Source organism: Meles meles, chromosome 1 (assembly GCF_922984935.1).
Source record: "Meles meles chromosome 1, mMelMel3.1 paternal haplotype, whole genome shotgun sequence".
NCBI classification, from domain to species: Eukaryota; Metazoa; Chordata; class Mammalia; order Carnivora; family Mustelidae; genus Meles; species Meles meles.
The window spans coordinates 188,667,428-188,695,141 of NC_060066.1; the positions used below are offsets into that span (position 1 = coordinate 188,667,428).

General features: G+C 55.0%; 1 protein-coding gene across 2 annotated transcripts in view; it reads left to right on the forward strand.

The window, feature by feature from the left end:
- The window catches only part of GRIK3 (glutamate ionotropic receptor kainate type subunit 3), a 224,720-nt gene that overhangs the window by 171,107 nt on the left and 25,899 nt on the right, over positions 1–27,714 (forward strand). For both annotated transcript variants that reach the window (XM_046028210.1, XM_046028203.1), the window contains exons 9-11: positions 90–203; positions 8,773–8,976; positions 24,315–24,538. In XM_046028210.1, coding sequence (XP_045884166.1) covers positions 90–203; positions 8,773–8,976; positions 24,315–24,538 — 542 coding nt within the window. The remainder of the gene's footprint in view (positions 1–89; positions 204–8,772; positions 8,977–24,314; positions 24,539–27,714) is intronic.

Here is a 27,714-nt window from a genome sequence, read left to right on the forward strand (position 1 = left end):
ATGCTCCTGAGGAAGGGGAACGAGCAGACGGCCTTGTTGGTGTGGAGAAAGGTTGGAAGGCCCTGTTCTCTGTCTGTCTGTCCATCCAGGTGGGCGTGTGGAGTCCTGCAGAGGGGCTCAACATCACGGAGGTCGCCAAAGGCCGAGGCCCTAATGTCACAGACTCTCTGACAAACAGATCGCTCATCGTCACCACTGTGCTGGTAAGAGCCTGCTACCCCACAGGAGGGACTATGTGAGCGGGGGATGGGCTGGAGGGACCCAGACTGGGCAGCACAGACCAGGCACCTCTCAGGGCTGCTTCAAGGCTGGGAGATGGGGGAGGTGCTGTGGAAACACGGAGGGCCCCTCAGAAAGCCCGCAGTCATTGGAACACAGCAACTTGCTCATGGTCACAGGCCAAAGACCCCAGGGGGTGACTGTCAGGGCCTGCTCCGAAAGGCAGGGTGGACTGGTCCTAACACCTGTCTGAGATCTGCTTGGAAGCCCACCTGCAAAGGCCTGTGTGTTTGCATCTCCCACCACCCACCCACCCCTGAGCCCAAGTACAAACCACGATGGGGTAGACAGGGTAGCTGCCCTCTGCCCCAGGACTCTGGGCCCCCCTCTTCACCTCGGCTCCCAGGTAAAAGGCCCTTCTCAGTGGTTCCCCCAGCTATGGTGGGTGCTGTGGCCACACCTGGAGAGCCCAGCCGGTGCGGAGAGCCCACACACAGGCCACAGGCCACTGTACCCATCCCAAGAGCTCAGCTCCATGGTCACTCAGCTTGCCATCCTCCCTCCATTCTCCAAACCGAAGAACACCTCCTTCTTCTGCCCAAGGTGTGGCTCTTGGCATCTCTGGGGCTCTCTGCACCTTGGAGCTCAGGATGGGCAGAAAGACACACCCATGCCACTGCCCTCTTAACTGGCCAGTGTTGTGCCCCCTTCCCGTGCACCAGCCCTTTCTGGAAGGCCTCCAGGGGGTCCAGAGACTCAGAACTTGCCCTTTCAGAGACTCAACACCGTTTGTGGGGACCCACGCTGGACCATGCTGGGGAGAGGCAGCCTGATCACCACTCAGTAACTTCTGACCAAAGACCTTTGGAGGGCAATTTTGGTCAGCTTCTCCTTGTAATTAAGCACATACAATACAATAAATGCATGAATATGATTAGAACAAATCCTGTATAGGGCGGAGGGCTCAGCTGGGTTTGGAGTGCTCAGACCAAGTAAGGCTGCCTGGGATGGACCCAGAGAGCAGGGCTGTGCACCTGACTCGGGACCCTTCCAGGGCACCGGGGTACAGTTGCCCTACCTGCCTCTCACTGTGGGGGGGGAGGCAGCTCAATGGGGCACCACGGAATGGTCCTGTGCCCTCCCTCTAGTGTGACTCACCAGACATATGCTTGGTGGCAAGTGGTGGGCACCCCGGAGCAAGAAGGGGCATGGTAGGTAAACCCCATTCTCCCAGTGAGCAGCAGACACCAGGGGCACCAGTGGCTTCAAGGGAGCACCTGTAGCCCGTGGGCCTCACCCGCAGTGTCCAGGGTTGTACCACTGAGAGGACCCGTGTCAAAGGTGATGGAACCCTCACAGTGGTTCTGGACACACGGGTGACAGAGCCAGGACAGGAGGGCTGGGGAGATGCCTGCCCCCCCTCCCCAGGTTTGGGCATGAGTCCCCCTCCCCCAGCATTGCCCTCAACACCAACACCTGCCTTTATGGACCGAATTTTTGTTAACTAAAAAAAAATATAAAAATCAGACTGCTGAGACCAATAAGTCAAAGGATTTCATCAGGAACAGGGATAAAAACAAAAATCTAGAAAGATTAAAAAGAAACAAAAAAGAGCAAAGGGATTAAAGACTGATGAGCCATTGAAGGGATATTGATGTGGATGCAAACAGAAAAGAAGAGAGTTGAAAGGAAACAAAAGAAAAAGGTTAAAGAGAAAATAATAATGAGAAAAATGAAAATAAGGCACGAGATGAAAAGGGAAGCCATCACGGAAGACGAAAAATTAAAATAAATAATTAACAGCTCCAGCTAGACAAGGTAAAAAATGTAAAACCGAAATGTCAGAAAGCGAAAGGATAAAAGTGTGACAAAGCTAACATATAAAAGGTGAAAATAAAATAAGAAAAAGGTGGTAAAAGATTAAAAACAGAGCTGCATAAAATGTGAGATATAAAAAAACACTTCGCACAAGCAGAGATTAAGAAAGGTAAAACGAGTGTGCTCAGAGAGATTAGGAAGAAGGGTGGTGATGTGGGCCCAGAAGATTCAGCCACAAAACAATGCCCTCAAGGGAGCGGCAGGCTAGACCTAATGCACCGGGAGGAAACCGGATACACATACCTTGGAAGACCACGGGCGTGCATTTTGTTAAAATGGCAGTGGCAGCCTGATTTCAAGGGCGTGAAACCCTTCTGCAAAGGTGCACGGAATTTGTCTACGCCCCCAGAGGCAGAATCCAGCAGACATCCTATGCCCTTCTGGAAACTTCTTGATCAACACTCACAGCTTCTTGCAAAGGTCCCAACCTGATGCACTCAGTCCCTTGCTGGAAGTCCCACCTGCAGCATCCTGCTGGCTCTCAGGTACCCCCGGGGATGGGGAAAGAGAGAAGCCCCTCTTGGCCCATGGCCCACACGTAGCCCTATCTGTCCCCTCGCCCCTCATCCGGGCTAGTCCCACACTAGCTCACCAGCCGCTAGGGACTTGCAGTGTGACTAGGGTGCGGGAACAAGACTGTGAGCACAGACATTTGGGTCTGAGCCCTGGCTTCCCAGTTAATTAGCTGTGTGACCCCAGGAAATTGCTTAACTGCTCCATGGCTCTGTTTCCCCACCTGAAAAAGAAAGGTGGTACTAATTGTATCTACTTCATGGAGTTGAGGGTCTGGGGGATTAATAAATCTGAATGGCACCGAGTGCATGCAGAATGAGGGCTGCTGTTGTTCCTTGTGACCGTTATTGATCACAAATCCAGGCCCCGGGGAGCTCAGGTCTAGTACAGTGTGCAGAGCGTTCTAGAGAAAGCCTCTGCTTCTGTCCGCCCCTGAGCCCTGAACTTCACTGGAGACTGATCCTTGACCATGACCTTGACCATGACTGCAGAGGTTCTTCCCAGCACAGGGTAGCTCAGAGGCTCCAGACTTGCCTTCTACAGAACCCTGCCGCCCCCACCATGGTCAACACTACCCTGCCTCTCACTTCCTTGTATCCTGACAGGCCCCTGAAGGCATTAGGGTTTGTGACCTTGACCTTCTGTGTCCCTCATATCTCTGGTCTCCTGTTGATAAGACAGACTCCAGACCCAACCACCAACCTCATCATCTGCTTTGCTCGAAGTCTGAGCTCCTGGGCCTGACATCATGATAATTCCCTACCCCACCACCCGACTCCCTCACCCCACACCCCCCCCCCCCGCCCCTGTTGGCCTTGACCTCTGACATTGCTGCTGACCCACCCAAGCCTATGTCCCGCGACTGTCTTAACCCCATCCTGCAGTGTCAGATACTCCCACAGGCAGGGGGCGGCCCATGATTGCTTCTGCATTCCTCGATGCCTAGATCTCATGGACTGTAGGGTTTGCTTCTCCCTGTGGGTCAGTGAGAGAAGCCCAGTCTTTCCTGGAGGAAAAGAAATGGCCTGGAAAACATCTGGAGGATCCCTGATGGGGACGGGCTATGACACACAGCCTTTGCGCTGGTCTCTGAGAAACTCTCTGTGCTCAGCTGAAAATGTCCTCAGTCTCCCAAGCAAAAGAGAGGCCCACTCCCCCCATGGACAGGCCTGGGGCCTCCTTCCCGAAAACCTTGAGCTGGTCCAGATGCTCCTGAAAGTCTCAGCATGGTCCGCCTGTCTTGGAGTCCTTGGGGGTGCTCTCAGGCTGAGGCTCTTTGGGGCAGGGGCACCAGTTGTGAAAAGGGGCCTAGCCCTAGCTGCTCTGGCTGAAAACCCAGCCCAGCGGTTGGCAGCCTGAAAAACAGGGCCAGCACCTCCTGCTGAGAGCACTGGGCGGGGGGGGGGGGGGGGGGGGGGGGGGGGGGGGGGGGGGGCCAGCCTGCAAGGGTGTTGTCTGGGAAACGGCACTTTGAGTGACAGGCAGATACCAAAGCTGGGTTCAGGAAGATCCGACTGCTTTGCCCCCGGAGAATAGGGCTGGACCCTTAATGAGAGGGGTTTCTGCTCTTTCTTTTCCCTGGAGTCTGGGCACAGGGGAGGGCCACAGTTCCCTGTGGGCTGTCAGAAACCTGCCTCCTCTTCTCCCTTATCCCTAACCCTGGAGTTAAGAACAAACGGTGCCTTACCCTGGGCACACAGATGGACGGAGCCCTACCTGCACCCACCCTGGCCCTCAGAGCTGCAGATGGCCTTCCCCACGTCTGAGGTCGAGAGCCTGGAAGCCTCCCATCTCTTGCCCCCCTCTCTGCCCGGCCCCAGCTTCTGTTCTGGTTCTGCTCTCCCATGGGCTCATGAAAAATTCATCCACTCCAACCTCAGCTCACACGCCAGGAAAACACACCTGCCTCACTCCTGGGGGCCCTGCCTTTGAAGGTTCAGAGTTCTTTAGGCTGCTGAAGAAAGCAGCAGTGTTGACGCGTGTGGGTGCGTGTGTGGGTGCGGGACTGGCCCAGCCGCACACGAGTGTCTGGAGTCACACCGGTGGGTGTATTTGTGCCCTGTGCACGTAGTGACCTCATAAGACTCAACAGCCAGGCAGGCAGAACCCCTAGCACCAGGCAACAGGAGAAGCAGAGAAGCCAAGGAAGGCCAAGGGTGTGGGCTGGGAGGGCTGTCCCAGGCCAGGGACCGCGCTAGACCCCACCTCCGGGATGGACAGGACCCCCAGTGATCTGTCCTGGTTCTAACAGGCAGAAGGCAAGGTCTTGGGTCCAGAGCCTTCAGCCTCTGCGGCCAAGCAGGGCCAGGCAGACAGAACATCGAGAATGTGGTATACCTGTGCCGGTGGTATTGTGTATACAGGTGTGCTCTTGTGTGAATGTGCGTCAGAGGGGGGCTTGGGAATGCGGGTGCCGGGCAGCTCACCCTTGCATCCTCCTCCCCCCACAGACCCCTTTCAAACTCCACAGGTCCTGCAGCCAGGGGAGAAGCTTAGCACAAGGCCCGGTTCTCCCGTCAGTTTAAGTAATCAGAAAGAAACCAGACGGAGAGCTCTGGCCGCAAAAAGTCGGAAAAGGTTATTTTTCTGGACCCCTGTTTCCTGTGACTTGTTGAAGAGAAATATTACCCTGCTCCTACGGCGGTTCTCCCAGAGCAGTAGGGGAGCGTGAAGTTACGAAATTGAGGGCACCTTCACCGAGCAATCGATTAGCAGCCGAGAGAGCTTGTGAATTGGCTGTCTGGACATTTCCAGTAATAAATTGTGAAATAGTCCATGAATAAGTAGTTGGCAGAGTTCAGAATTACCCCCTAGGAAATGTTGCAGGTCTAGAGACACATTACTAAGGCGAGCACCATTTTAATGCTCTGGGCTTTGGCTGTTAAATATGTATGCCATCCGCAGAGCACTTCCCAAAATTAATGGCATTTTACAGCTGCTCCGAAGGCAGCGTATTTATATGGAGATGTATAGATTCTGGGACTGCTGTAGCTTCACAAAGGAAGTGCTAATTTTAGAGAATAGGCCCAGGGAGGGGCGTGGAGGGAGGGTCAGGAAGTAAGCCATCTCAGGGACCTTTCCCTGAAATGGTTTTCCAGGGCCAGCTAGGGTGTGTAACCTTTGGTGACCTTGGGCAGGATCTCTAGGCTGGAAAGGGCACTGCAGGCACAGGTGACCCAGCACACGGAAAGATGGTAACGATATTCACAAAAATCAATCCGTCAATCACATTGGCAGCTTACCTTTGCCAGGCCCCGTTGTAAGTGCTTTTCATAGATTGGCTCCTTTACTCCTCCCAGCAACCCTGTCTGGTGGGGTCCAGGATTCTCCCCATTTTACAGAAAGAGGTAGATTTTGTCCAGGAATGTGTGTGTGATTGGCGATTCTCCTGGGAGAGATAGTACCTTCTCTCCAGTTCTTTCTTGAGCTCACATCAGGGCCAACTCGGACAGTGGTATACTTTGTTCACTGCACAAGAATGTCCTACCAGAAGGATCAGGGGGAGGGGGTTCGGGGCAGCACCCTCCCAAGAGACGGATTTGCACGATGACGTGTGTGTGCTAACCACAGCCCCCTTCCCTCCAGGTAGCCCCTGCCCCTCCCCCTGCCCCACCAACCTTGTGATCTGCCCACTTGGTTGCAGGGTGGGGATGGGAAGCACAGAGATTCAGCATGGACTCTAGCCAGGGAAAGGGGTCCGGTGGAGCCGGGGGGAGGATCAAGGGTCAGTTGCCCGATATCTTCCACCTAATTAGACTGAGAGATGGTTTTTCTCAGAATCCCTGGAGAGGCAGGAACCCCTTGGAGATTCACACACGCTCCCCCATCCGTGCTCTGAATCGTCCCAAAGGATTGTTGAAAATCTAGAGTAAATGAGTCCTGAGGTGGGACTGGAATTTTGAAAGGGGGCGATACTGGGGGACCAGGAGCAGAGAATCCAGCCCACCCGCCACAGCGGGAGCCTAGCAAGAGGATGCTGGTGGGTTTCTGCTCTGGAGGATCTCCAGTGAGGGTGTTCTCAGGGCTTTCCATGGCTCACTCTGTCCCCAGGGGCCCACAGTGTCAAAGGCATAGCCATACTGGTTGACAGATGATGAGAGGCCTCCATAATTGGGTGTGTGCCCTCTGTCAGCTACTGCTTATCACCTGTCAGCTGAGGATCTGAGGCATTCTGACATGGGTAGGGGGTGGGGGGGGGTGCCAAGGTGACCTTGGGGAAGGTTAAGGCACAGGAGGAGGCCAGGAGCTACAGACAGGAAGCAGGGGAGCCAGACTGTATCAGACTGCAGTTCAACTCCTGTGTGACCTAGAGCAACTTACTGACCCTCTCTGAGCGTGTTTCCTCATCTGCGGCATGGGTGTGATGTCACCTGTCCTGCAGGCCTCAGGGGCCTGAATCAAACAGCCTGTGCAAGACCCTGAATCGGTGTCTGGTGCATAGTAGGAACGCAGGAAAACGCTGAGTTGGCTCAAGGGTGACCCAGCCACCATGGCCCGGGGACTGGGACTTGTCGGTAAAGCTGGGTGGGTGGACCCTGTAGAAACACCGACTTGTGCGTTGACCTGGACTTTGGGTCCCTACTGTAGGCCTGGATTTTGCCACGTCAGATCCCACATTTCCCACCCCGTAGACCTCAGACTGGACCAGGTCAATGGCAACTTCCCACTGTCTGTCCCGCCTCTTCCCCCAGCTCTCTGCAGGGCGGGGAAGAGCTTGTTTCTCTCTCTCTCTCTTTTTTTTTTTTACGATTTATTTATCTGTTTGATAAATAAGACAGACAGAGATCACAAGTAGGCAGAGAGGCAGGCAGAGAGAGAGGGGGAAGCAGGCTCTCTGCTGAGCAGAGAGTCCAACGTGGGGCTTGATCCCAGGACCCTGATACCATGACCTGAGCCAAAGGCAGAGGCTTTAACCCACTGAGCCACCCAGGCGCCCTGAAGAGCTTGTTTCTAAATGAGAAATCAGACCAAGTTGTGCCCTTATCACAGCCCCTTGCTGGCTCCCCGTTGCCTGGCAGGGAGGGAGCCCGAGGTGGGACAGTGGGATGTGTGTCTTGGCTACCGAGCTACCTGCCGAGGGACCCATGCCCACCAGGAGAGATGCCCTGGGTCTTGGGGCCTCTGGTTCAGTGCGGGGGTTACAAATTTGCACTTCGGGGCTACACCTGCCTGAATTCAGATGCTCTCCTTGCCAGCATAATGGTGCAAGCTCAGCTCACACCGATTATGCATCCTCGTGAGTTCACTCTCTACATCTGTCAAGTGGGACTGTGGGTCCCTCTCCCCGCAGGGTGACATCAAGGTTAAATGATGCCATTTGTCTGTCCAGCACGCCCTTGGTGGGCTGTGTGCTAGGCCCTCCACAGGCCCTGGCAGTTGCTGATTTCCTTGTGCAACCCGGGCCCACATCCCTCACTTACCCAGCAGATCCTCCGGCTGGGGACTGAGATCCTCGGAAGGACAGAAATGTATCAGGGCGAGGAGTCAGGGAGCGTACTGGGTGGAGGGTCTGGTGTGGCAGGGTTCTCACACAAGAGCAGACATCAGAATCCCCTGGAGGGCTGCATTTCTTTTTTTTTTTTTTTTTAGAGAGCTATATGTTTATTGGAGAGAGAGAGTGAGCTGGGGGAGGGGCAGAAGGAGTGAGAGAATCCCAAGCAAACTCTCCACTGAGTGTGGAGCCCAATAGGGGCCCAGTCGACCACCCTGAGATCATGACCTGAACCGAAATCAAGAGTCAGATGCCCAACAGACTGAGCTGTGAGGGCGCCCCTCCCCTGGAGGGCTTCTTGAAACAGATGGCTGGGCTCTCCCCCCGGGGTTTCAGGCCCAGTGGTCCACGTACGGCTGGAAAGTGTACATTTCTCACAAGTTCTTGGGCGCCGCTGGGGCTGCTGATCGGGGACCACACTTGGAGAACCACAGGCCTTGCACGGATGGTGTGGTAGAGAGCATGGGATTAGAATCCGATCGCCTTGAGTCCAAATGTCTGTCCCACCCCTTACCAGCTCTGTGACCGTCAGACAGTTCCTCATAAGTACCCTTCAAGCCCCAGTCTCGTGCCAGGGGCCACGACAAAGTGCAGACTAGCAGAGGCTCCAGACCAAGCTCTCCCCCGACCCACGCTGCCTTCGTCAGCCCCTCTCCCGTCTGTCCCTGCAGGAGGAGCCCTTCGTCATGTTCCGGAAGTCTGACAGGACCCTGTTCGGGAATGACCGCTTCGAGGGCTACTGTATTGACCTGCTCAAGGAGCTGGCCCATATCCTAGGCTTCTCCTACGAGATCCGGCTGGTGGAGGATGGCAAGTACGGGGCACAGGACGACAAGGGCCAGTGGAATGGCATGATCAAGGAGCTCATCGACCACGTAAGCAGGAAGGGAGCCCCTGGGGCTAGGGACGCCCTGGGAGGCTTGGTCAAGTCCAGTGCATGTCGGGGTGGGGCATCCCAGCAGGTGAGAGCCCTGGGGGCAGGGGACATGGAGACAAAGGTCCTTGGGAAGGACCCACTCCCGTGGGCCTGCCTTGCTCGTGCTCCCCAGCTCCCAGACTCTGCCCTCCGCACAAGCACACATGCACTACCCATCCCCCGACCCCGTGTGACCGCCGCCACCCCCCCCCCCCGCCGTGTGACTGAGTCTTTCCCACTGGTGTCATTGGTGAGCTCGCTTGGGAGGACTTCCCCAGCTCCTTGCTGCCTCTCGATCCTTTAGGGGAGACCAAAGGCTGTCCCAGTCACGTGGGAAAGGTACCAGTACAAAACACTTCCCAAACTCTAGGCACAGAGCTAGGTCTGTCCCTGCCTTGAGTGGTTTTGGCCACAGGGGAGAGATGGGTGGTGCAGGAAGTTGAGGGCTCTGTGAGGGGAGAAGCAAGGCTCAGCTGGGAGCACTATGCCTGAGGTAAGGGAGAATACGGGGGAAGCAGACAGGCAGGCCTTTGGGAAGAAGGAGCAGTTGGTGGGAGGGGCCTGGGGCTTGTGGGACCCTGGGAGGAAGACAGAAGCCATAGTGTAGGGTCGCCCCAGGCGGGGGCAGGCAGGGGCCCTGGGTTTGAGGGCCGGTACCCCACTCAGCAGCTGTGTGAGTAGGGACCAGTGAGGAGGAACCTCTCTAAGTGATTTCCCATCTCTGGAATGGGCGTCATTCCTCAGAGGATTATTGTGACCCTGGATGGAAGGACTAGGAGCAGGGCGTGGCCCACCGCAAGGCCTCAGTGGGACGAAGGCTTGTCAGGTGCCCAGGTGCGGTCTGCCAGAACTCAGGTTCTGGCCCCATGTTAGCACCTCGTAGGTGTGTGACCAGGAATGTTCATCAACCTCCCTGAGTCTCAGTTTCTCCCACGTCTAAAACAGGAGGAAGGGCAACCACTGGGAGCTGCAGGAATGGAAGGAGGAGCCATTTGCACAGGCTCAGCGGGCCCATGGCAAACGTTTCCTGCCTTCCCGCCCAGGCCCCTCAGCTTTCCAGAGGCATCTGTCAGCAAAGACCTGCTAACGAATGCCAGGACCTGATTATACCAGACCCTTTATGTTCTCCTCCCCTCAGTTATCCTCACAATATCCCCGTGAGGTGGGTCCTACTCCCACCACCCATCTTACAGATGGGGAAACTGAGGCAGAGAGCAGTGAGGACCCACAGCTCGTAAGTGGTGTTCAGAATGTCAGAGTCTTTGGAGGTTCTCTGCTTTTGGAAGCCCTGTGCTCCAACCCATGCGAAGAACCATCCTGACCCCAGGAGCCAGGGCAAAGTAGGCTCCTGTAGTGTAGATCTTGGCATGGAAAGTACCAGCCACGGCGATTGTTACGGTGCAGGGGAGATGCCCTGCAGGGAACCTGGAGCCTTGGAGGGAAGGGAGCAGCGGGAAGGCTCAAGCAAAACCTTCATTTCCTAGGGCCCCCCAAAACTCAGGCTCCCGTGGAAGGCTGGTGGGAGAGGCTTCTGGTCACCAGCACGAACTTGGACTGGGCTTGATTCCCACTCTGCGGCTACCTAGCCGCACGCCCCTGGACAAGTTTCTTGGCCTCTCTCTGTCTCAGTTTCCCTAGTAAAACGGGAATGGCAGTCATAGAGCCAGCCCAGCCCCATAGGCCGTGAGGGCTAAGCTTACCCACGTGCGTTATGTCTTCTGCACCATGTCGGTTCTTGTCTTCTTATTTTTATCTGTATCGTACGGTTACTTCTTCGAGGCCGGGGAGGGGACTTCAGGAAGTCCCTTCATGTCCCCGAGTTCCTAGGTTCTAACTCAACATCGAGAATACCAACACCGAATACGGACTACCTGCCCTGTGTTCTTCCCAGCTGGTTGAGCGGCTGGGAGGAGACAGCTGGTGGGGAAGCTCTCCTCGATTGTGGAATCCAGTGTAAACGGAAGGGAGTGGTGTTGTCACCATTATTAGTAATAACTATAATTATTATGGAAATTAGTCAGCAGGCCCCAGAGGCATCTCCATTTATCAGCTCCCCTACTCCTGCTTGGTGCTGGGGCTCTGGAATGCGGGGCCCCAGTGGGTCCCAGCGCCTGTTGTGTGCAGAGGCAGGTTGGACAGAGGGAGGTGGAGGGGGTCCTGTGGAGCATGGGGGCCACCCATGGAAGGCAGCAGGGCCAGGGCCAGTCCTGATGGCCACAGCATCTCCATCTCCAGGCTTTGAAGAGCATTTGTGAGGGGGTGGCTCAGAAAAACCCAGCAGTAAGCCAGACCTTTCTCAGCTGACCTGACCCTCTGCTGGGGAAAAGAGGGGAGGTGGCCTTATCCGCGGCCTCCGTGCGGCGTGGTATCCATCAAGGCGCGGGCCCTGATGGGACAGGCAGGGGACCTTGTTAAACCCGATTCCCTACAATTGATGAGCCTATTAATCCTAGCTTGGTGCCATTTTTAATAACATCATAACCATTTATTAGTGTCGTCAGATAATTAGTCTTCTCGCTAGCTCATAGATAGCATGGTAAAGGCTTAGCAATATTATTACTTCCTTATTACGGATCTGAACGCAGACGTAAAAGTGATGAATGCCTACCTTTGTGAGAATCTGCCCCCCAAGGCCCATTTGGAGGCCCTGGGTGGAGCCTCTGACCAGCAGGACTTAAGAGGTCCTTCTCGGACACTCTGCTCTCCTCTGTCCCATGCCACACGGCCTTCCAGGGAGCCAGGCTCACGGAGGAAGTTGGGGTAGGTGGGGGTGTGACCCCTCCTGCTGACACACTCCTCGAGCCCCTGTCCCTGCACAGTGGACTCCAATGGTGCGAGCAACAGACGGATTGGACAGAGCAGTGATTTCGCTCTCCGTCACCCTGGCACTCACAGACTCTCGCTCTCTCCAACTTTACTGCCCGCTCCCTCTCATTTCTCCTCTCTCAAAGGTATCCTGCCCACGTCCACGTCCGTGCCTTAAATTACTCTCAGGTCTGTTAATGACCCTGGGATCCAATTGAGATGACTTCAGATTCCGGGTCTAGCTCGTACTCAATCTCTCTGGCCTCTCTTTCCACATCTATGAGATGGGAGTAATAAAAAAGCCTTCCTCCCAGGGTTTGTAGGATGATTTAATGAGATACGGCCTGGAGATGCTTAACACAGGGCTTGGTGTTCAGTACATGGGCAGCCCCTGGGAGCTGCCCTGTGGTCTTCCCTCCGGGGACAGCCCTGCTGTCTAAAGTACACACGTGGATGAACGCAGTGGCCGGGCCCAGCCATGGTCATCCTGGTGGACCACAGTGACCCAGGATCTAAACCTTGCCCCTCTGATTCCAAATAGGAGCCTTGGGAAACTGATTCACAGTGGTCAGACTCACAGAGAGTGGAGGCACACAGCAAGGCATCATCCCACTACTCCCCTTGGGGGCATTGGCCTTTCCTGATACCTGCCATCCAGAGTTTCTGTCCTGGGTGCTAAGCGGAGGCATTTGGGTTTCATCCTGAGAGCTGTGGGGGGCACAGCTGGAAGGGAGTGACATGAGCACCAGGTGGAGGAAAATCACTGCGGTAGGGCTGCCCAGGAGCCAGTCTGGAGGCCATCGCTGGGGCCTGGGTGAAGGAGAGCATGGTGGAGAGAAAGAAGGGAACGCTGCGGTGGGAAAGGAGGGAGGCGGATGGCTTGGGACGGCGACGGGAAGGGAGAATGGAAAAGACTGGTAGATGGGCTGGATGAAGGAGATGAGGGATAGGGAAGATGTTTGCACCAGGACAGGTGTGAAATTCCAGCTGGGAAGAGGACAGTGTCATCCCCAAATAAAGAGCCTTCAGGCCAAATCGAGGAGTGGAGGAGGTACAGAGGTCATGCTGGGACTGAGGTGCTGAGAGTTGGCTGGCCATATAACTGGGCCGTCAGAGGAGAGAGTGGGGCAGGAGTTCAAAGCTTGGGAGTCACCAGCCCAGCCTTGGAGGGGACCTCAGGAGGCAGCCGGGGGCGCGACTGCCGGGCTAAGGAGAAATGGGACCCTGGGGGGGACCCGAATGACAAGGAAGCATAAGGAGAGAGGAAAACAAGGACTCCACAAGACGCGGGAGGCACCAAAGCCAGAGAGGAAGGAGGAGAGCCAGGAGAGCAGGGGTGACAGAGGCCAAAGGAGGAGAGGTTCCTGGAGAGGTGTGGGCACAGGGTCACACGTGGCAGGCAGGGAGCTCAAAGGAGAGGCGTGAATGGCATCCACGTGCTGGCACAGGCGACAGGGTCAGCCCCAGGCTGGGGACTTTATTCTCTGAGAGCCCAGAATCCTGTCCTGGCTGCTCTCCCAAGCCCTGGAATCAGAGGGGCCGGGTTCGGCAGAGATAAAGCAGGAGCGTGGACTTAAGGGAATGCATACCTGCCCTCCAAGTCACAGCAAGCCATGGTTCTCCTCTCTCCTTTGTCACGTCTCACTTAGAGCATGTGAGGAGGTTTTCCTGGCTCGTGGATGAGACTGGACCAAGACAAGGGTTAGAATGGGGAGGAGACACGGAGCCGTCGTGGGTAGCCCAGGCGTATCATCCTTTCCCTTGTGAGAGAAGTAGCACAGCCCGGATATCCTCTGTGCCTCCTGGTTGTGCTGAGTGCAGAGCAGAGGGGATGGCATCTCTCCAGGGGCCCATCCCACCCCCCAACCCTTCTTCCAGACAGTGAGTGCCTGATGAACAGCTCTTGGCTGCTGCCTGAGCGCCCGGTGTGGGCCAGGCACATGGAGCAGGTGTCGATGAATGAGGGTGTGTGAGGGAGCCCGTGGACTCACACACCCTCTCCAGAGGCGCGGCTGTGGGGTCCTAAGCATTGAACTTCCGATCCTGTGCCTGCGGAGGGTCAGGTGTCAAGGCTATGGCCCCATCACGTACGGTGTCCCCTGCCATTCAACCAGTAATCAGATCTTAGCTCTGGCCTCCATGCATTCATGGTAGCAGCAACCCCAAGTCCCTGTTTGTGTGGCCAGGAAAGGCTCTGGCAAACCACCTCCTCCAGGCTGACCAATGCCCTTTGAAGCAAGATGTGCTGGGAGCTCCCCGGGGGCAGGCGGAGGCCTGGGTGGGACAGGGCAGTGGAGGGCAGGGGATTCCCCAAGGGCATGTGATTGTGGACTCTTGGGAGGGCAGCCGGGTTTGCCAGGGCAATGACCCTGAGCTGCCTGAGAAGGGGCAGGGAAGCAGGCCCGGGATGTAGGAAGGACTGGGCTACACTGAGATTCACCAAAGAACTGTTAGCTGCCAGGACCCAGGCAGCAGGGACCAACCTGGGAAAGACCTGGAAGAAGCCTGGCTGGAGGTCGGGGTCCAGCCAGCCCGGGGCCAGAACAGTCAAGGCACAGGAACAACAGCACCTCCAGAGTGAAGGGGGATTGGAGGGAAACGAAGGTCAGAGGGAGGGAGAGTTGCACCTGCTGAGGGTCAACTGTTCCTTCATTTGTTCCACAGACCTTTCTGGAACAGTCTCAGCTGGGCTCCTGGACAGCAGAGCCTGAGGAAAAGGTTTAGATGCTAACACCTAGTTCTGGGGTGTGGTGCTAGGGAGTGAGTGAGGACCAGGGACATGGAGCAGGGGTGCGGAACGCTGATACAAGAACTTGTTATTGAGCCCGTCGGCACTGAGTGTGACCAGTCCCTCAGTCGACACCCTGGAAAAAACTTGCAGAGTGTGTCTTTGGATGAGGGGAGATGGGGCCGGGAGACAGGTTTTTCCACGGGCTACTGACTTCCAGGCATTTCTGGATTTGACATGGCAGGCATAGGAACCCGCGGGCACCCCGCAGCAGCACCCTCAGTGGGCGGGGAGGGTCGGAGGTAAGTGTCCGCTGGTGCCTACGTGAGGGTGGTCAGGGCCAGAGCCCACAACCTAGTGCTCAAGGGCAGGGGTCCGAACCCGGTCCCCACAATGTGTCAGACCCGGGGTGGTGACTAGAGAGATGGGAGCAGCCAAGATAGATGCCCATGGCCCTCACCCCTGGCCCCTCGCCCCCACCCATGGGAACAGACAGTCAATCAGCCAAGCTGACTTGTATTAAAACAGCAGTTGGCACCATAGAGCAGTGTAGGAGACTTGGGAGGTGTAAGACCAGGAGAGACAACTGGGCTTCCCTACCAGAGTGACTCTTGAGCTGAGACCGGAGAGTGAGGAGGAGAAACCGAGGGAGAGCTATCTGGAGCACGGACCAGATAGCTGAGCTCACAGAGCTCCCTGGGTGGTCCCCATGCAGTCAGGAGGCCTGCAGCATTGGGCCAGGCCTGGGCGGACCCCTGCCTTGTGGTCATGCACGGTATGGGGAAGGGGGCTTCCTCTGGGGGTGGGAAGAGACATGTGGTCCTCCCTGGTCGTGTGCCACAAAGCAGGGGACACCCGCCTTCTGTGCCTTTGCTGGCACTTGGGAATCAGACCCTTCTCGCAGGCCTGGGAAAAGCACAGACTTCATTTCTCACTGCTGGGCGTCCAGCAGCTCGGGGACCCGTATGTGAAGCCTGGATCGGTGACCCTTCTGTCTACACAGGCATTTCCTAGCACCTGGCCTCGGCTCTGGAGTTATGTAGGGGTTTCCCCAGGCTGTTCATGGCCACAGTGCTGATGAAGTGTGAGGGCAGGCTGGTGGGACATCGCCGGTACCACCCGTGACTAAGGGTACCCCTGTGAGAACTGCAGTGTGGCAGGCCAGCGGAAGTGCTTCCCGGGTGATCTTTCCACTCCAAAGGTGGCTCCTTCCAGTATTCCCTGTGATCAAATTATTCTTTTGTTCATTAAATGTATTGAGGTAAGAGCCCCATGCTAGCACAGAGGATAGGGCCGTGAACAAACAGGCAAGATCGCTTCCCCGAGCTTCTGGGTCTCAACTAGCAGGAAGCAGACAATAGTGCATGGACGGGTGAATCTGTGTGACTCTTCAGCCTGGGAACGTGTCCTGAGAAAGGGGTGTGTCCAGGTAAAGCCTTCCCTGGCTCACAGACCAGGGCTGGGAGCCCTGGGCTTGGAAACCAGTGGGGAGTGGCCACAGGTCTATCCCAGGAAATCCTAGAGGAAAAGGCTGGAGACTTGGGAGAGGTGGGAGTAGATCCTGAAATGCCTTCCTTGTCCTGTGGCTGGCAGCGTGCAGAGAAATTGAGGGCACAGGGTCATTTCCAGCCCCCTGGCGTGCAACGACAGGTGGCGCATGTGGGTGAGTGAAGGAGGACACAGACTTGGGAAGATGTCTCCCAACACGGCCAGTGAGCCCATGCGCTGTGGTCTCCCAGCCTCTAGGCAGGCTGCAGTGGGACAGGAAGATCTGGTCTCAGATGTTCCGGCCATCACCCCCACTGTGTCCCATGTTCTCCCAAACACAGAACAGACCTGAACTCTGGCCTGTTTCCCAGGCCAGGGAAGGTTCTACCCCTGCCCCCACCTCTGGTCCCCTCCCCAAGCCTGGGCCAAGGCGCTTGCAAGCTAGGCCTGCTGGGAACTCACCCGGGGTGAGGCAGAGTCCTCGATGGAGCAGGACAGGCTTGGGGGGGACGACAGATGAACCCAAAGTGTGGATCCTCCCCAGGGTGGCCAAGCAGCCCGGGCAATGACAGGGGAGGGATATGGAGCTGAAGATGTCACCAGGACCCACCTAAGGACAGCCGTGAGGACAGGTGAGGGCTTTCAGTGAACAGACCAGAAGTAAGGGGCCCATCAAGGGCCAGGGTACAAGGAGCAGAGGCCTAACTCTGGAAGAACGCTGGTGAGAGACAGGCCTGGGTTGGGGGGAGTGCAGGACCCAGGCAGATCGGCATGGGTTACGTGGCTTCGGGGAGAACGGGGGTGCTGAGCAGGGAAACAGAGGCCAGAGCTCAGTCCCCTTAGGCTGTGGTCAGGGTTAGTCGGGACACTTGGAGGTACTTCGTTGCTCAGTCTTGTAAAAGAACTTTCCTGAGCCCCTTCTTGGGGCCAGCCTTTGAGCTCACCCGAGGGATGCATCAGTGTGCGATCTAGGTCAGTCCCCGCCCTCCTATAGCTCACACACCAGCAGAGGATCGAGGGAGGTATTGAACAGTGACTTACAAATAAGAATTTAGTTATGATAAGGACACAGAGGAGCAGCCCAAGGGGCGCTATGGGAACGTATCACCAGGGCCTCATGGCATGTGGAGAAAGAGGGGGGTCGCTACCCCCGGCAACCTGCTGGGCAGGGCCTGTCTGGGCTGATGCCACCTTCGGCCCGTGAGGTGGGAAAAGGGGCAGGTGGTTGGAGATGGAGCTGTGGCCTGTCCCTCCTGGGGCCCTGAAGCAGGGAAAACCCTCCCTTCCTTCCTGAAGGAGAGAGGCTCAGCAGCTCTCCTGGGCCAGGGAGAGGCACGGGCATCCTTCCTCACTGGCAGGTAGTGAGGCCACCACCGCTCAGGAAGCCAGTGTGTGGATTACAGGTTTTGGGAGGTGACCCATCTGTGGACACTCAGGAATTTACCAGCACCGCTTCCCCTCTGTTGTAATGTGTGGGTCGTTGAGGCTGCTGGTTGTCAGGTCAGTGTCCACCGGCTTTCTGGGAGCACTGTGTTTTCTTAAGGGTGGAGTCTGGGAGTCACCAGCAGACACCCACCCTGCCCCGCCCCGTGACTTGCTTTGCCGCCTGTAAACTACCACGTGCTCAGCCAGGCAGCTCTGCAGAAGCGCTTACTGGGTATCTCCCCTACACATCCCCATTCACCCAGTCCCAGAGTCTACAGATGGCAGGCTGTGAGCCAGGCACTGTACCAGGCCCGGGGCCCATGGTGGTAGATAGACATGGGCTCAGACCCTGCTCCCATGAGCTTATGGTCCAGTGAAGGAGAAATCACCAAGCCTCTCTAAAAACCCAACGGTGGTCAGTGCTAGGAGCGAAATACTTGTGCCGTGAGTGGAATCATCAGGGAGACCTGAGGATTTTATGGATGTAATTGAACTGAGATCTGAAAGAGAAGTAGGCATCAGCTAGACAAAGCGTTTGTGGAGGAAGAAGTCCCAGGTAGAGGAGCTCACACGTGCAAAAGTCCTGAGGTGAGAGAGAGCTGGGGTTGGGGAGTCTGAAAGAAGCTAGTAGAAAGCAAGCAAGGGGTCGTGAGGTAAGGAAAGCCAGGTCAGCACTTGCCAGCTCAGTAGCCACTGGTCATGGGGGTTATTTCAATTTACAACTTAAATAAAAATAATTTTTCAAATTCTTTCATGTGAAATTAATTAAAGTATGAACTCAGTTCCTCAATTACATAGCCACATTTCAAGCTCTTGGCCACATGTGGCTAACGGTTACCATATTGGACAATGCAAATAGAGACCATTCCCACCGTTACAGAATGTTCTCTGGGACAGAAAGTTCTCTTAGATCATGAAAGGCTTAAGGAACCCCTAATAGGAATGTTTTATCCTAAGAGCACTTTCTGTATATTAAGCAGGGTTGGGAGTGGGGGGATTCTAGCTGGAGCAACACCACTTTGAGAAAAGACTGGAAGGGGAATTCCAGGATAGCATGTACGTGGGCAGAGAGCCAGCAGACAGAGCCCCAGGGAGAAGTCCTGCATGTGTAGCAGGAGTGAGACTGGTTTTGGGGGCTGTGGAAACAGAAGCAGAAGGATCTGGAGGGAAGTGGGAGTGAATCTGCATGTTTCTGCAGCCGTAGAGCTCAGAAGCCCAGCCAGACGATACGAAGTGTATGCTGGGGAGACCCCGTGGCACCCTTGGTGGGCAGCCAGAGTCACGTTCATGTCTCTGGGAATGCAGCCCAGGTTCAGGGCAGGCAGGGCGGGCCCAACCATAGAGCCTGCTCATCTGAGTGGGGCGGTGGAAGGAACTCTGAGCATCCTGTCCTGGCCCGAAGTGGCAGGTGTAGGAGTGACCTAGGGCTGTCACAGCAAATAGCCACAAGCTAAGTGGCTTAAAACAACAGAAATGTCTTCTCTCTCAGTTCCGGAGGCCAGAAATTGGAAATCGAGGTGTTGGCAGGATTGGTCCCTTATGAGGGAGAATGTGTCCCACGCCTCTCCCCTGGCTTCCGGTGCGGCCGGCATCCTTGGTGCTCCTTGGCTTGATCCTGCATTACTCTGTCTCTGTCTCTAGCATCACAGGGCTTTCTCAGTGTGTCGTGTGTCCTCTTCTCTGCTTATAAGGATCCCAGGCCTAGGATGTAGGGTTCACCCGAATCTAGTATGACCTCCATCTTAGCTTGATTACTTCTGCAAAGACCTGTTTTTGCAGAGCTTCTGTGTTGGTGAACCCATGGAAATGCGAGAAGGGTGGTGCGCCCCAAGAGAAAGAGGACATGGGAGCTTCGTGCTCCTTCCCACATACCTTGCCCGATGCATCACTTCCATGCAGCTGTCCTGGGCTCCATTCTTCTCTAAAAACCGGCAACCTGAGAGGTTGCACCATTTTACATTCCTGCCCACAACCCAGGAGAGATCCCGTTGCTCTGCACCCTTGTCAGCACTTGGTATTATCAGTATCTTTTTTAAAATTTTGGCTGCTGGGATGGGTGTGCAATGGTGTTACGGGAATTTGAAACCACCTGGGGACTGTTGCTGGGGACACGTGAGGGAACAACTGTGACACGGAGACCAGATGCACACGGGCTCCTGCCGGGAGTCATCGCTCGGTCAGAACCTGCAGCGCTGCACACCCAGGAGCGGCTGTGAGCTCACTGATGAATTTCGGGGCACTCAGCAGGAGCCAGGGAGAGCCTGATCTTTGGGGAGGTGAACACACCCACTGAAGATAGAGTGTGTCCTCCCTCTGCACAGCCTAGGATACTCTTCTGGCAATCTATCTGATGCTGTTTAATCTCAGTGGCAAGAATAAAGGACAGTTTTAGTGGGGGGAGAAAAAGAGCTTATTTGTAAGTAAGGTCATGTTCACAGCTCTAGGGAGTTAGGACTTGAACCTGTTTGGAGGAGGCACACAATTCAGCCCTGTACGTGTGGCTTGCGTGGCGGGTTTGAGGTCACGGTGAAGGGGGTCCGAGTACTGGCTTAGCCATTCACCAACGTGGAAGGCAGCTATGCTCACTCCTGTGCCAACCACACTGGTCACCCAAAGGAGTAGAGCTTGAACAAACCTCCTGGCCTGATTGAGGCATGGCACCCTCATCTAGAATGTGGTGGTAACACTTACTGCCACACGGGGCTGCTGGGAGGATCGTCTGTGATGGTGTACATTAGCATGCTTAACCATGCTTGGCGTATGGGACTCATCCAGCAATGACCATGCTTCTTACTATTGTAACTGCAGCAGGTCCTGGTCTGAGCAACAGGACACCCTGGGGAATCCCAGCCAAGAGGCAGAGCACAGAGATGGGGAATCTGGTAAAGACCATGCCTAGAATGCAAGTGGGCAGGTGCCAACAGGGACACCAGACTCAGGTAGCAAACTGGGGTTCAGGGCATAGACTTTTTCCTCAGGGAGGATCCCTGGCTTAAGAGAAGGCTTAAGAGGGGCGCCTGGGTGGCTCAGTGGGTTAAAGCCTCTGCCTTCAGCTCAGATCATGATCCCAGGGTCCTGGGATAGAGCCCCGCATCAGGCTTTCTGCTCAGCGGGGAGCCTGCTTGCCCCCTCTCTCTCTGCCTGCCTCTCTGCCTACTTGTGATTTCTCTGTCAGATAAATAAATAAAATCTTTAAAAAGAGAGAGAGAGAGAAGGCTTAAGAGAAGGCTGATAGGTGATAAGTGGCCAGAAGTGGGACCATGGTCACAAGTCTGCTCTTAGAACCTGAGAGGAGGTTTTCCTGGATTCACTTTCTGGGACAAGGCTAGTGTCCAGCCAGCAGCCAAGGTGGCTGGACCTCTGGGCTGAAATACAAAGTTGCAGCTGATTAAGTCCTTCTTGCCTTCATTCTGGTTGCTGGAGACGTGGTGGCTCCAAGGGGCCCCGGGCAAGTATGGGGTAGAGTAAGAGAGGCTGGTGCCAGGTGGGTCCTGACAGATTCTTGGAAAGTGGAAATCTGCTTATGGGGATAAAGTAAGGTCCTGGAAGGGTTGTCCTGCCCAGTTGAGAGGGTTAGAAAAGGTATGGAAAGTTCCTCAGGCAGATGAGGCCAACAGATCATCTGTAAGACCCATGAATGTGTTGGACAGGTCGGAAGTTTGGTTTGTTCAAGGACATGATTACTGTGAATATGAGAGCAAAGGCCTTGGCTCTTCTCCGAGCCTCAGTTTCCCGCCATAAGCAATAGAGGGTTGGAAGAAGTATTCTTAAAGACCTCTCGCCCAGGGGCACCTGGGTGGCTCAGTGGATTAAGCCGCTGCCTTCGGCTCAGGTCATGATCTCAGGGTCCTGGGATCGAGCCCCGCATCGGGCTCTCTGCTCCGCAGGGAGCCTGCTTCCTCCTCTCTCTCTGCCTGCCTCTCTGCCCACTTGTGATCTCTCTCTCTGTCAATTAAATAAATAAAATCTTTAAAAAAAAAAAAAAAAAAAGACCTCTCGCCCAGGTCTGACACATCTGATTTCATGAGTCATACTCAGAGAAAACTTGCTCAAGTGGGAAGAGCCTGCCAAGGTTGGGCCTTTCATTCTGAGTAATGAACTGACACAGCAGAGACTTGACATCTATTCTGCTCTTTCAAGGAAAGCTGGACAAAATAATGCCTTTTTCAGAGAAATCATAACCAACGGTGAAATGCAGTGTTTCCTGCCTAAACCAAAATCAAAGTGGAGAACGCCAGCCTTCCTGAAGCCTAAGGGAGAAGATGCATCAAAGCTCCCTGTGAAGAAGGGCACGTTGACCAGCTGACTCGCTGCTGTAGGCTCAGAATGCCTCAGACGCCAGCCTCGCAATCTGTGAGACCTCCTGACCTGCGAGAGCCAGAGAGCAGGATGAGGGTGGGAAGATTCAGAAGGTTCCAGGGCAGTGCTAGCGAAGAAGGAGGTCCCACAGCCCTGCAGTTGTCTTCCTCGCCAGTCCTGGACCGCTTCTCATGAAACAAACATGGCTGCCGACACCAAGATCCTCCCGTCGCTAGTCCTTTCATCCAACCTGCCGTCAAAGCCAGAGGAAGACTGGCACATTGACTTTGAGATTCTCCCAAAGCAATATGCTTTGAAGGGACAGGAACAGAGGAGGCCAAGTTCTAGAACAAAAGCCCACTACACCCCTCTAATGCCAACATTATAGAGGATCCTAGAACTCAGGAATCAAAAGAATCTTCCAGGATATCCCAGCCAGGTCTCCACCCCACTGAGTCCTATGGGTACCCCCCAGTGGGGGCTTACTTGACTGGAAAGTCTGTAAGAGCAGGAGATGGGTCTCCTGCTCAGCCCTGTGTCCCAGACTGGAGCAGAGTTGGTATCGAGCAGGTACACATTACTCTCTCTGCACCTTCCCTGATAGTTGCATTCCTTTGTACACACCCTGAGGACCCCAGGGGGCCAGGGTGGCAGCAGTTGGGCATTCTCCTTCCTCTGCCTTCAAAGCTAGGCAATTTCCAAGGCCCACATTCAGAAATTGACAAATGGAAGGTCCCAGTGTGATGCATGCTTTTTAATAGGCTCCCCCTCCCAGTCCATCCCAGGTCCTAAGGTTCACTGAACGCTTAGGCTCTGAATGTTAATAATCAACTGTGGCGGCTTCTATTAAAAGGATAAACATTGGCTTGGCAATGTCAAAGTTGTGTGTTTGCCAGCATCCCTCGCCCCCAGCCTGGAGCACCTGCGGAGTCTACCCTGATCAGGCTTCCCTTCCTTGAAGTCTGATTTCAGTTTGGTTGCTGGTTCCTAATCTAGGATTGGTGAAGTCAGAGTTGGTATTAACAGCTACCATTTAGTAAATGGTTTGATTAGTGTCCGTCTCCCCAACTAGATTGTAAGCCTTGGGGCAGAAACCATGTCTTCATGGCTCAGCTCTGTATCCCTAGTGCTTAGCAGAGCTCATAAAATGAATGAATGAATGAATGAATGAATGAATCTGGACCAAGACATTGGGTAGCTGCCTAGAGACTGTTGCCTTAGAAAGGGGTCTCGGAGCAGCCATCCTACCTTTGCAACAGGGTCTTTAGCGCTAGTCTTTAGGACCTGGCCTCTCTTTCTGTCCAACCCATCCCCAACACCAGGAAGTGATAATTTGGTTCACATTCTGATATGTGAATATCCACAGGAGCCATCCCAGAGGAAACTCTATTAACAACTATTACAGAGCTGAGATGGGGGTTGGGAATGGACAAAGCAGTGCATCAGCTATGCCCTGACTGCCCTTAGGAAGACACAGGCAAATAGGCAGGTAAGACAGAAAGTCACCTGGCCACACATCCTGAATTCCAACTGAGCCAGCTGGGACCTTACTGTGGGGCAGAGCAAGCTTCATGGGGGTTTAGCATTGGAGGTTATCAGGGAGGGCTTCTTGGAGGAAGTAGCAGGTGCAAAGAAATACGGAAAGCTGGTAAGAACTAACAGGGAGAGGGCATTCTCAATAGGGCATAGGTGTGCAAAGCATGGAGGTGGAAAAGGGAATGTAGGAAAAAGGAAGCCATTAAATGGGGCCTCGTGGAGCAGGAGAATAGTGGGGAGGAGGCTGAAACAGTGGGAATGAGGGATTATAGACTGTTAATCAGGAAAAGCTCAGACCAAGGAGACAATAGACCTTTAATTAGACCCTCATTAAAATTGTGATGAGCTAAAATTGACCAGGAACTTTCCTAGCCTTCCCCACACCCTTCCTTTCTTCCTCTTCTTTGCCCTCTTCCCTCCCCTCACCAATTGAAGAGGGCTCTGGACTCACTTCTGCCTCCAAAGAGGGTATTATTTTCATCCAACTGGATTTTAAGGCTTTTAGGAAGTATAGAATATCCAAAACAGGGAGAAGCCGTCGAGAAGTGGCTAGGAAAAGAAAGCAGATTTAAGCAAGGTCTGTTCTGGATTCTGTGCCCTCTTCATGATGTTTGAAAGTCACCAATAAAGAACATGAGCTATTTTTAAATGTTTGTAGATTGCTGAACTGTATCTATTTGACAGAGCACCATTTTGAGGATGAACCACATGGGTATAGCTTTCCTAGAATTCCTCTCTGCATGTTGATGCCACTGTCCTCTTCCTGAAGGCCATGAGGCTCATGGAGGACAGGGGTTCCGCCTAATTCATCACTGTCTCTGCAGCACGCTGGGGGTGGTCCGGCCCAGGAGAAGGACTTGTAAACATTGTGGTCAGGTGACCCTAAGGCTTTGGAAATTACTCCACTTCTCTCCCTTCCTTCCCCCTCCTCCAAGAAGAGATGCCTGTGCCCTGCTAGTCTGAAGCTTTACTCAAATCTGTCTCTGTGTGTGTGTCTCGTCTCTCTCTCATTGCAGAAGGCAGATCTGGCCGTTGCCCCCCTGACCATCACCCATGTCCGCGAGAAAGCCATCGACTTCTCCAAGCCCTTCATGACCCTCGGTGTGAGCATCTTGTATCGAAAGCCCAATGGCACCAACCCCAGTGTCTTCTCCTTCCTCAACCCCCTGTCCCCAGACATCTGGATGTACGTGCTCCTCGCCTATCTGGGGGTCAGCTGTGTCCTCTTTGTCATTGCCAGGTAAGGGCCATGCTTTGGCCAGAGCTCTGGCGCAAGGTTGGGGTTTCAGGGAGCCAGACTGGTCCCCACCTCAGCAGTCCTTAGCCACTGGCTAAGGTTCAGGCCACTGCTGTGCCTGCTCCTCTTGCCTCACTGAGGCTCAGATCCCTTTATATCCTTCGAGGAACATTCCATAGATCGCCCCCCCCCCCATGCCGAGCTTGTATCCCCCAGGCCTTCCCCTGGTCTGTGTCCATGACCGGGAGGCAGCAGTCCTATCCCAGCCTTGTGAGCAGCCTTGGAGAGGTTAAGTCATTGCCCAGAGCTGCTCCGCCTGGCCAGGCACCCAGGACAGCAAACTTAGGTGTGTTGGATGGTCCAGCAAGTGGACTGAAATGTACAAGGCAGACTATGTCCTCCTGGTCCACACAGCAGGAGGAATCGTGTCACATAAGCACACGCGGGCGCATGTGTGAAAACTTGGCACATATGCCCCCGTCCGTAACACATGCAGGCCACCCCCTGGCACGTTCGGTCATTCACACAAAGGAGACACAGCACATACTTGCTGGTGGATGGTGGGAGGAGCTCACTAGGGCACAGGTTTAGCTCGGTGTTTGCTGAGCACCTGGTGTTTGCCAAGCACTGTGCTCTGTGCTTTAAAAGCATGATGTGACATAATTATCTCATCCCTCCACCCCCAGGAAGGGGAGACATCTGAGGCTCACCGAAGCCATCCTAGCGACAAGCGACTGGCAATCGAACTCTCACCACCTAGGATTCTGTCTGTAATCCACATCCCTGGCCACCTGGACATTTGTCCTTTGCCCCGGCCCCAAGGGGGTGGCTCCTGGGCCCTGGACCCTTTGCCCCCTCCTTCCAGGCTCCCACCCCTGCCCTGGTTCTTTTTTCTCTAAATCCTAACAAGATATGAAGAGAGACTTCTTTGGAGAGGCAATTTGAGATCCAAGGACTTCGTGTTTGGGCCTTTTCTCCTCCTAAGTCTCTTTTGAAAGCCTTCCTCCCACCCTGTTCCCTTTCGCTGCCTCCTCCCGCTTAGAGAGAGACCAAAGGAAAGGATGTGAGGGATGAAATTGTCTTGCATCCGAAATCCTCGGCTGCTAGCTGGCGGGTGCCACCTGTCCACCCAACCCAGCCGGCCAGCCTTCAGGAGAGACCTGTATTATGCAGCTTCCCCTAATGGCCTAACAAGACTTAGAAAGCAGGAGACACTCTCCAGAGCTCTCACCATAATTTTAGCAACTCCAGCCCCCTCTGGGCTCCCTGCCCCTAGAAAACAGCTCTGACTTCTCCAACATGACGCCAATGTGCGCCCAGCCCCCCTCCAACCCCTGGTCTTTCAGCCTGCTTTTTGCCCCCTGCCTCCTGTCAGGGAAGGTAAGGGGGCCCCCTTTGCCCCCTACCTGGGGAAACTTTCTGGAAGAGATGAGACTTCTGCAGCTGCTGGAATGACGCGGGACACCTGAGGGGACAGGATAGGGACAAGGGACCTAGCCACAGGGCCATGAACGGCGTCACAGTACAATTATCCCATTATGTAACAGTCACTTAATTCACACCCACCCCACCTGATCCTTACGAAGGTCCTGTGAGGTGGGGATAATTCTCCCCACTTTGCAGAAGCAGCAGATCAGGCTCAGGGAGGCTCAGCCAGTGCCGGAGGTCAGAAAGCTTTTTCTTACAGAGTCAGACCCCCGAGGAAGACCCGTCCATTTTAAATGGGGGTGGCAAACACCGGTGCCCACGGAGCTGGACAGGAAGCTTGAGGGAGGGGAGGCAGGGAAGGGGAGAGGCCGCAGCGGCCCGGAGGACACACACTTGGCCAGAGGGACAGCGACTTGTCGCCCCCAAAAGACTGCCCTGGGCTGGAACACAGGCCCAGCACTGCAGCGTTCGTGGTATTTAGACAGACTCAGATTTTTTTATGTGACACCTCATGGTTTTTATAGGTAGCCACTAACTTGATTTTTTCCCAAGACTGTCAAGGTCAAGCATGACACATCTCTAGGGTGGCCGTGGCCCTCTGTCCCCCCCTCCATGTGGTCTGTGTCCTTCAGACCACTCCATGCTGGCGGTGGGAGAGCTGGACACCGCTGCCCAAGAGCTGGTGTCCGCGAAGTGTGGGCAGGGCCCCAGGCTCCCTGCAGGGCAGTTGCAGCATGGTCCTGGGCTGTCCATCTTGCAAACTCGCCTGGCCTGGCCTGTGTCTGTCCAGCGCCAGGGGTCCATGCCTTGACCAAGGCCTTTCTCTACCACCGGGATAGTCTGCTTTACACCTGGAGATGTAGAAGGAGAGAGGAAGGGAGGGAGGGTGACTTCTCACCACAGAAGACAGGAGAGCTGGGACTTGGAGGAAGAAGTTAAGCCTACATGCCTAAAACCGGAGGCAGGAGCAAGGGTGAGCTGCCGGCAGGTCCAGCCCTGGGCGCCCCATTCCAGTCACATCCGGGGAAGAGATGGTCCCGGCCAGCCAGTGCTCCATCTACACCTCTGTCACTGGGGCTAGACGTCATCTTCTCCTAGGAGTGGAGACCGAGTATCGCTAGGTCAGCCTCCACTAGCTCCTACCATTGTGCAAGACGGTGACAGTCCTTTGCAGCTGTGAGCCATTAACCCAAGACCATCACTAACTTTGGGGACACCTTCTTTACTGTCCAGCGTCCAGCCCGCTCCTGTTCTCTCCTGTGGCCTGGGAGTTAGAATCCGGACCTTCTAGCTCCCGGACGGCAGGGGCGCCCCCACCTGACTGCTCCAAACCACCTCCCCATCTGTAAAATGGGCCCCCATCGCACTGTCCACCTCAGGAGGCAGCAAGGAGCCGGGCCTCTTATATTACTTGATGACCAAGAGGGTCCTTCTAGAGCTGGGTGGTTTGAGCATGAGAAGCAGGTCCACCCCTGGGAATTTAGCCTATTGAAATCACCACTGAGCCCATGTTACAGTCCCCCCAAATCTAGAAAGTCTCTCCTCTGAGGATAGGGCCGCCCTTCGGCATGGGTGCCCATGGAGGGGTCCCCAGGGCTGTTTCTTCGAGCACAGTGTGCGGCAGTGGGCGACGGGGACAGGCCAAGCCCCAGCAACAGAGGAGTGGTTGAAAACACCTCTGAAGTAGTTGCAGAGAGCAAGGAGATCCGGAAGAACTGCTTTGGAAAGAGGCTGGTGACTTAGTAAGAGGA